At 30.1% G+C, this 10,460-nt stretch overlaps 1 protein-coding gene across 2 annotated transcripts in view; it reads right to left on the bottom strand.

Annotated features, from left to right (window-relative positions):
• Positions 1–10,460, bottom strand: part of NCAM2 (neural cell adhesion molecule 2) — a 413,016-nt gene that overhangs the window by 129,831 nt on the left and 272,725 nt on the right. For both annotated transcript variants that reach the window (XM_006908233.1, XM_006908234.1), the window contains 3 exons: positions 5,743–5,860; positions 2,615–2,775; positions 89–234 (listed from right to left, as the gene is read on the bottom strand). In XM_006908233.1, the coding sequence (XP_006908295.1) occupies positions 89–234; positions 2,615–2,775; positions 5,743–5,860 (425 nt within the window). The remainder of the gene's footprint in view (positions 1–88; positions 235–2,614; positions 2,776–5,742; positions 5,861–10,460) is intronic.

Raw genomic sequence — 10,460 nt, 5'->3', positions numbered from 1 at the left:
ATATGAGATGTAATAATAAGTAAACACCAAAAATACAATATATTTCATAATGATGTGAAGAAACCACCATAAATTGAGTCGTTGTTACCTTATCACCTTCAGAAAATGTGATGCCATCCACTGCTCTTTTCCAAGTGATTTCTGGAATAGGTTCCCCTTCTGCTTCACATATTAGTGTGACTTGACCATTCTCATACGTAGTTTCATTTTTAAGCTGTATTATGTGAGGCTGTACTGTAAAGAATATATATATTACTCAATCTGTATTGGAGAAAAAATATTACTATTTAGACTTAAAAGCCACAGTGGGCATTTAAGCCACATTATTGTAGTATGGAATTATTAACTTTGTAGCAGTTACAGCAGCATATTTTGTTTATAGAGGTGTCAAGAAGTTGCAAAGTACAGGAGAAAAAACTTTAGAAAATAATTCTCACCAATTATCATTATAAAAATGATTTGAGTAGTTTAGAAACCAACATACAAATTATAATTCCTTCCAAAATTTTGTCAGTTTAACAGTTACTTTATTATTTTTTATTCTCTTAATCTACAAAGTTAAAATTTCCTTTTTAAAAGTCACATGTGTATGAAAGTGTATGTGAGGGGGGGGGTCCACTTATTGAGTTATTATCTCTTAAGCTTTTAAAACAATTTCACCAAAGAGGGAAAATGATAATTGTATACTAAACATATAGTAAATATACATAAGTGTTATTTGTTTATATTATTCTAATTGATTTGTTTTGACCTCAATTTATCTTAACAAATTATTAGGCATTGTAGCTAAAGGTTTCTTTATAATTATGCCTATGTCTATTCATTTAAACTCTTTTAATGTTAAAAATTATGTCCATCCACAAACTTATATAATACCACAGAGCTTAATGTTTGCAAACTTTGTATTATCTACAGTTCTTAAATTTTCACTTGTTAGAACAAAAGAGATAAAAGCCAGTACTTGTAATTTCAGGACCAGTAACAGATTTGTTTGTTTGTTAATTTTTAACAATTCTAAGTTTACCCAATTGATTTAATGGACTTAGTTATATTTCTACTATATATACATGATTTTATGTTAAACACAATACAGATTTGTTCAGTGTTATATACATAAGTGATCACGACAGTGATGCAGCATATAACATTTTATGTATTATTTTCTATTTGAAAAGATGAAATTACTAGAAACTTTATGTTGTCACTCACTGCCATTGTAATAAATAATAAGTAAATAAGTAGTATTTCATATGAGCCTATTGAGATAGATTAAGAATATTACCCTTTGGAATTATCTCAGACACTATCATTTTTAATTAGTTTTTTTTTTTTTTTTTAAACACTGAGCCACATTTACTAGATGTAGGTTTTAAAGAGAACATTTTTTTTTTTTTAAGTGTGGAATACTGCTGAAATAAGTTAGGAGCTTTCCATAATTTCTAATTTAAGTTTGTTTACTCTTTCCTCTTTGTGAACAATTTTCTCCTGGCTCTTATATTTGCTGACTTCTCATCATTAAAGGTTTTTGTGTAGACACATCGAGTCATTATCCTTCTAAATAACTTTCCAAAATAATAGTCCTTTTACCCAATACTACTCAATTTATTCATTTTCACTTTCTTCTTAGAACATCTTATTATTCTCATTTTATTTAATTATTTTAATATATTTTGGTGTATTCTTTATTGCCTGTCTCACTCTGCTAGAAATAAGCTTTATGAAAATCTCTCTGGTTCAGAAAAATATTTCTATTAAGTGACCACAGAACCAGCTGGCAGAGGGCGTGTCCACAGGTATATTACCATTCATCTTTTGGTCTTGTAAGTAGTACCACTACATCTGCCAACTGCAAACACTGGTCCTTCTTACTCTTACAGAGTTCTCCCTCCTTCCTTTCCTCTCTCTTTGTTGTAAAAGCATTTTAATAACAATGTTTTTAAAAATGGAGAAAATACACTAAATGTTAGTAGTGTATCTAATTTTTAGTGTTATGCTTTTTAAAGAGAATATTCATATTCCAAATATTCACCAGCAAAATAGTTTTTCTTCTTGAAAACATAATAAAAGCTAAATCAATAATTTAATAAAAAATCTTAGTAGTTCTATACTATCTATAAGATCCCCATAAAAAGTAATATGGCTTTTGTTAATTATGGAAAATACTTATCATGTATTTCCTTTTAATGAAATAAAATGAGAATATTTAGTTATAGTCACAGGTAAATGTTTCCTAATTGTAGCCTTATAGGTATGCTCTTTTGAAGTATATTATAGGTAAAACTAATTCCAACATGTGCCATTTAAAGATGTATGGATATATATAGATATATGTATAGCTATATATAGATGAGATCCTGGTGTATATAATTTAAATGAACTTTCTTCCAGCCTCTGTTATGAGTCAGCTGATATTTTATAAAAATTTACATGTGTGATTTCATATAATTCTTAAAATAATTCTATCTTGTAACTGCAATTTTAAAATATATTGTAGAGATGAGAAAACAGATTTAATTCTAGAAAGTAAAACAGTTTATGTAAGTGACAAGAGTAGAATTTGACATAGACTGCCCTCTAAAAATCACTGTTTTGACCACAATGTTATAATACTTACCAAAAACTTGGAGGAATGCCTGCTTTTCATCTTCTCCTGCCTTATTTGTGGCCCTGCAGACATAAGGGCCCCCATCACTATTGATTATATTCCTGACAGTGAGTTCTGTATTGCTTCCTTTCAATAGGTATTTTTCATTTTCTTCAACAAACTTGCCATTCCTACAGAAGAAAACAGAAATCTGAGTTTATAAATCTGACTTCATTACTCAGGAGTATGATACTCAACTTTTTGATCTATAGTTGTCAATCATTTCATGGCTATTGTGTTTGATAGATAAGGCTATATTCCAATAAGATGATTACTTTTACTAGCCCAGTAATACTTAATGCATAAATATTAAAATTATACTTAAAAATTGTTTTGACTTTAGGGACAAGAATAACGTTTGAGTTATGTTGAAATTTTGATATTAATTTTAGGCAAAAACACACCTTGGTTCAATATGCATATTGATTATTAGTTACCAAAAAGTTTCTTTGCTGATTTGAATTCCACATACATTTTTTTATGTTGGATTCAACATGTAATTATGACACATTTATTTACTAGGTTCCTGAGACACATTTAATAGAATTTCTATGGAAACATTTTTTAAAGAAGTTTCAAAGTAAGTGCAATTTAAATACATAACCAATTTATTTTGTAAATAAGTACTGCCAATAAAAGGGTGAGATGAAAGAATTATGTGGAATTGCAGTTAAGGAAATTATTCTGGATATTAGGGAAGATGGTGGACTCAGTACAAGCAAGGTTTGTCTCTTCCCAGGTCCGCATTGAAATTACAACCAAATTATAAAATAATCAACATGGAAATTATTCTGAATATGATGATGTAATTCATTAATGAGGAGAAGAAATCACTTTTTTATAAGTTCCCTCCTAGATATAATTTTTAATTCTTTCCATGTACTTTCTGGACTGAAGCCATATCTATTCTGCCTCAATTCTAGTCATTGTTGACCACTAAGACAGTATCTTTCACTTTTTTTTACAATAACTAAAACAAGGAATATTTTAAATATCTTTATTAAATATGAAACAATTTCTACAATATCCCATAATGTGTGAAACCTTCTTATATCATATTCTTTCATTCTATTTTATTTTCCTCATCTCTTCTTCCTCCTCCTTTTCTTTCTTCTATTTATCTCTCCTTCTATATTTTCCTCATAATGGTGTTGTAGATGATTAAACTGATTTTAAGGCCCACTAACATAAAAAGTTTAGGTACTGTCCTTAGGGATAGGGAGACTTACTTGTCCATACAAGTTTATATTTAAAAAGAAAAATATCTAAAATTATTATAAAAAATATTTCCTATGTTGAAACGGAAGATTTCTCTGATACATTAAATAATCTTTCAGTAAATTTTGGTTTTGCTTTCCAGAAAGCACTAGCATATATCTTAATATAATCTTTATCCTTCTATAACTTAATAACATCTTTTTTTCAGTCTCTATTGATATCTCTAAATACATCAAGAAATGTGCAAAGTTTCATAATAGTGTGCAAAATTATGCTTTAAAAAATAAGAGGAAATGTATGTACATTTCTCTGTACTTTTATATTTTTTTACATTTTTACTAATCTAATATTTATAACTATAAAAATGACATTTTAGCAATTTTTCTAGGATATAATGTATAGGGCTTTCACTGTAGTTAGCGATAGTATATATTTCTCAATCTAGTTAATAACAAGCACTAAAGTTTTTACTACTACTACTATTACAACTACGACTAGTAACACACTAGAAGTTTCAGTAACGTGATTTATACAACACTTTGCCTATACTACTTATCTGGTTGAATATACTCACAATTAGCTTACGGGTGTGCATTTTTCCCTCTCCACCCTCATTCACAGACCACAACTAAAATTTTAAGTATGCTTTCCATATCCTTCAATTTACAAAGGAGACTTAGGTTCACACAGTAATGTAGTAAGCTCCACTGTTCTTTCTGATAAAGAGGGTTATTTCCTTATCTCATGTGAAATGTCATACTAAATGTTTGAAGTACAGCAAATGAATGAGACATGGTCAATTAGCATGAAATATTCATAATGTGATTAGCAGTACTAGAAGATATTATAGATCCCATTAATGAGTTAATAACTTTTGTTTTTCTGTGAAGGGGGAGTCGGGGGCAGTGAGGAGAAATCTACTATAGTAGGAGAGAGGAAAAAAGAAGATGGCTGGCAAACTCTGGGAATTTTCATGAGAAAAAAAATCTCCCCATGATTTGAGACTTGAAGTAGGTAGATATTAAAGAATTTAGAGGAAATCAGTTTGTAAAGATTATGTCTCCTTCAAGAGCTCAATTAAAAATATATCTCATTAAAGGATAATAAACAAGGTAATAGTTCTTAATACCTCTTTTCCAACAAACCTATTAGGTAGACTATACACACTGTTATTCACAGTCCCTTTCTGTGGAACGCCAATGTCTGGAAAAACTCCCAAAGGATTCGAATGGCATTCCATGAGCCCATCCTTTGAAACTCAAATGACTTCTCTAAGTGTCCCTTTTCCAGGCATAAGAAAAAATGGGTTAGGATTAGAAGATTAGTAGAAATGATAAAGAAGGGAGAATAATCACACTTTTGACCATAATGGAGTAAGAGGGATATATGTATCCTCTCATTTCAAACAACAAAAACACTGGATACACAGGTTAAATAACAGCTTACAAACACTGGTCAACAAGTAGTACATGACAATGACCTCTAAAGACCACCATGATAGCTTCTACCTGAAGACAGCCACCAGGCAACAGCTCAGAGAGGAAGAACCCAAATGGAGTCAGGCAGTGTATCTGAGTTGCAAGACAGAGCTCTCAGCTGAGTGAATTAAAGTGGCTAAAATTTGTGGGTCAGAAAAATGCCTTGAAGACGGAATGAACAGAGCTATGGGTGCAGCCTTTGACCTGGGTTAAGTCACCCTGTTGATCTCTTTAACAATTTAATTTAACCAACATATCTGAAAACAAAAATATAATAACTTTTCAAATAAAATTCAAAAACAATGCTGTGCTCTCTTTCCTGACAAAATGATAAGATCGCAAATATTTTTTCATGAACTTGATTATAGACAGAGGCCAGAGGAATGTGGGTGCATAATCTACCTGTACCAGGAGATGGTGGGCTCAGGAGAGCCAGAGGCCCTGCAGGAAAATGTCATCTCTTCTCCTCTCTCTGCTGTGGCGTTAAAGGATTTCTGAGGCATTGTGATTGCTGGCGGCACTGAAAAATAGATGAACCAAGATTAAATAGAGATGAAAATCTCTCAACAACACCACTGGGATTTTTTTATCACTACTTTTTGTTGTTCATGTTGATCTTAAAACTTGATAGTTGACATCTGTACTTACATCAATAGGACTGACTTGGCTGCATAGTCAAACGACTTTAAAATCACTGATCTGTTTTTTCATATACAATAACTAGATAATTCACTCTAATGCTATTTTACTATTTTTAATCTATCAAATTAGACTAAACAATAAATAGACATTTTAATAGAAATTTGTATATGCATTTATATACACTTTTATAAAATACTGCTCACAAAAATACAGACAATATCACCTACCCTGACTTACAGCAATATTGAGATCTACTTGGAGCATAAATGGATTTCCTATTTGGGTTCTCATTGGTATATGTAATTCTATAAGCAATCATTCATTGCTTCAAGACAGGGCTTTCAAATTAGGTGTCAAACCATAATGTTCTTTCTGATTAACTGCATTTAATTTCTTTAAACAACTATAAAACATTTTATGAAGAGAAATTGCTCAAGCCATAGAGAGTATGAAATAGATTTTCATGAACAATTCAATTCAATTTTAAAATTAAGCTTCCCCAATTTCTAACTAATTACATTGCAAAAACTGTATATGCTGCACATATTGGACATGTTGAAACTGTTACTAAAATGTACTGTTTGCAATAAACAAATCAATAACATCCATAATAGAAACAAAATTTCAAATTACAGCATAAATTTTGATTTAATGTATACTTTTGTGATTTCCAATTGAATATGACAAAATAATATTCCCCAATTAATTATATTAATAGATTTGTTTTTTATATATACTAAACAACATGAACAGACAGGCACTTACAAGTGTGGTTGTAATTAATTATCTCCACAATAGCATTCAGGTCAGCATTGATGCTGCATTTTTGCCGCTGATAGTGGGGAGAGAACTTGATATGTATCTTAGTCATTAAGCAGAATAAATCAAGTTTCAGCCCTCATGAATTTAGATACAAGGGGCATGATCTGACACGCTGTCTCTAAAGTAACATAATAATTACTAGTATTATAATAGGATGGACCTTTTTGTAGACATTAAATACATTTTAAGTATATTGAAATTTGACTTTCTGTATCATTTTCCTTCTAATTATGAAAAATAACATTTTAATAAAAATGTTTTGCTTTTCATTTGTTTGTTATAAATGTAGTTGCAAGAACACTATGACCATTTTTTATTACAAAAATAAAGATTTTAACCCATTAGAGAGTTATCATGAAGTTAAACTTTTTAATAGAAACTCCCTCTGTAGTAAAGTGTCTGTGTACATAGAAACCCTTCCACGTGGGAAATCACATGCTCCAGTATGTGTCCTGTTACTGTTACTAACCTAAACCGGTTATTTATTGTCATGTTTCTGTAAAGTGAATTGCATATGCTGGATTATCTGTAAGAACTGACAAATCTTAATGTTTATGTTTTAGGATACATTGACTCTGCTAATGAGATATGTGTTCTTATAGTGTCGATTAGCCATACAATATTAATAGTGCATATTTACACAACTCTTTGAAAAGTAATTCTAGAACTATTCTGAAGAATAATATCATCAAAATTTGCGAAGATGCTTACTAGTTCAGATGCCAAGACATTGAGTGAGTTTTTTAGCCATCGTTTTAGACTCCAGAGCATTTTTATGTATATTACCTCATTGGTTCTGAATTTGCTATTGAGTTGGATTAAATAATTTAAAAAGGGATTACAATTATATTTTATCCAAAGTTATTTTGTTCTCATAAGTCCCGCATCTACTCTATTGTAACTTTTAAAATACTTTTTTCATAGTTGACTATATCTAAAATAGTTATAATAACTTTACAAAGATTTAGAATCTCTACATGTTAAGTAGTAAGTGCTTTCTAGTAAATTTCTGTTCTTCATTTTTAACTTCAAGAAACATGAGGATGTGTAAGGAAGTGCTCCATAACTCATTTAGATGGAGGTTTTGGTCCACCTTCATGTCATAATTCGTGTCATTGGCTGCTTAGACAACAAGAATACCACTAATTTGACAGCTTCATTCTCTTTCATCAATAATAGCATCCAGCAATTCCATATATCTTCTGTGTCTTGCAGTCTTCCTCCACCCATTTATCTTCAAATATTTCTCAGAAGATGAAGAACAGGGCACTAACTATAGAATACGCGGGTCACTCAGATTAACTAGCACCATAATTCCTCCAAATTTATTTAGGTTAAGAATAACAAGCCCCCACTCTACCACTGCCAGGAATTATAAATCATTGTTACTCAGATTTGGCCTACATATATATTATCAAATAAATTTACATGCAGATCCTCTATCTGGCAGAGAACTTCTAAATTTAAGAATTATCATTCTTTCTTGTTTACCTTTCCTTGTTTTGACTTTTCAGTCTGTGCAACATTTCAAAATTAACATAAGAGAGGAATTGGGGCAGATGACAGAGTAGGAAGCACCAAGTATCTGAATCCCACCTAGACAATAATTGCACTGGTAGAATTTGTCTGTTCTAACTACCTTGGCACTCTGGAGCCTACTGAAAGCTTGCAGTTTCCAGCAGAAAGCATAGAAGGTAAAGTACAAGCAAGGTCTCAAAGATATTTGTACATGCATGCTATAGCAGCTTTATTCACAATACTTCAAGAGTGGAAGCAGCTCAATTCATAAGCAAATCTGTTACATGCATAAAATATTATTCAGCCTTGAAAAGAAAGGAAATTGTAAGATATATTACAACACAAATGAACCTTGAGAACACTATGATAAGTAAAATAAACCAGTCACATAAAGACAAATACTCCATGATCCCACATATTATGTACTTAGAGTAGTCAAAATAATGAGACAGAAAATGAAAAGGTGGTTGCTAGTGACCGGTGTGTGTTGGAGGGTAGAGGAGATAGGAAGTTATTGTTAAATGAGTATAGAATTTCAGTTTTGCAAGAAGAAAAGATTTACAAAGATCAATGGTGGTAAACAGTGCACAACATTATGAAGGTATTTAGTGCCACCTAAATGTACACTCAAAAATGGTTAAGATGGCAAATTTCATGTTGTACATACTTTACCACGAAAAAGAAAAAAAAGAAAAAAAAGTAAAGTCACATAAAATATCTCAGTCCCTGGCCAAGAGAATAGATGGACCAGGTTAACATTAAAGTACCTATATTTTTAGTATTCTACGTTGTTATTCTCAGTGCATATGGAAAATAATTTATTTTCTTTACTTAGGTCTTTCCATGACTTCATTTTGATTGTCTGATTGTTACTTTCCAAGGATCATTACAGACATCAATGTCACATGTACATTGTATTTTCTTTTTTCTTTGTTTAATTTTTTTTTTTCATTTGTTTGTTTTGCCCTTCTCTACTGCCTCCTAGGCTACTGTATCATATAATACCTCTCAATTTTTATTAATATCAGTTCTGGTTATTTGCAATAATCTTTCATTTCATATTTATGACATCAATTTAAAGTGTTATTTAATAGGAATAAGTATTTTTGGGAATTCAAACACATAAAAAATTTAACAAATACAAAATATCAAGTGATTGACATAAGAAAAAGTAAAATAATTGTATAATTTCATTTTGAAAGAAATTCTAGCTTATTGGTTATTGAAAACTAAATGAACATAGTCACTTTTATTCAAATAAATGTAGTTACTTTTTCCAATCTTGAGTATCAGCATACTTAGTATTACTGCATTGCAAGAGAATCGGTATGTTTTTTATGTGCTTGATAAAAAAGTTGTTAACCAACTGGAAGCATTTTCCACATATTTATTCTGAATTTGTGAATACAGTGAAGCAGTAACAAAATAACAATTATCTATTGAGCACTGAGTTTGAAAATTAAACCAATCTGAGGAAAATGGGAAGAGTTTTACTTTATATCATCAGATTATGAAACAGTGAGGATCAAATTGTCCCATTATGTTGCTTTAAAATAACATTCAAGAAAAATGTTTCAATTGGCATCTTAAATTTTACTCTAAAATTAAAGATGCCAGATATTTAGGTAAATAAATATTCCCTTCAGTAGACAAGTAAAAAAGCAATGAGAAAATAAAATGTTACCTGAAAAATGTAAAAATGTAAAAAGAAGAAGACATTCTTCACGTTTTTTTCAAAATGTAGTATTTTTCATAAATATGTTATTTAGATTAGCATATTTATTATTATTTTTGACAAAGTAATAAATACTTAAAATTTTAAATAAATTAACCAAATACTTTAAAACTACTTAGTTTTAATACCTAATATAATTGATATTTATATATATATGACCTACATAAAAAGAGTTTGAGAATTCTCAATAATTTCATAAGTATAAATAGTTCCTAAGGCAAAAATTTTCAAATCAGTGTTTACAAAGTGAGTAGAATACAATTCGGTAATTCAAATTAGCATTTGAATAGTCATATAAAACTGTCAAGAAAAATAACAAAATAAAATCCATAGTGTATGTTTAAATCTAAATGTATACAGTTTCAGAACATATTCCTAGAGTGAGAGTAATGAACTTTTGAGA

The sequence above is a fragment of the Pteropus alecto genome, unplaced genomic scaffold, assembly GCF_000325575.1.
Source record: "Pteropus alecto unplaced genomic scaffold, ASM32557v1 scaffold81, whole genome shotgun sequence".
Lineage (NCBI taxonomy): Eukaryota > Metazoa > Chordata > Mammalia > Chiroptera > Pteropodidae > Pteropus > Pteropus alecto.
This window is presented reverse-complemented; position numbering and strand designations above follow the sequence as displayed.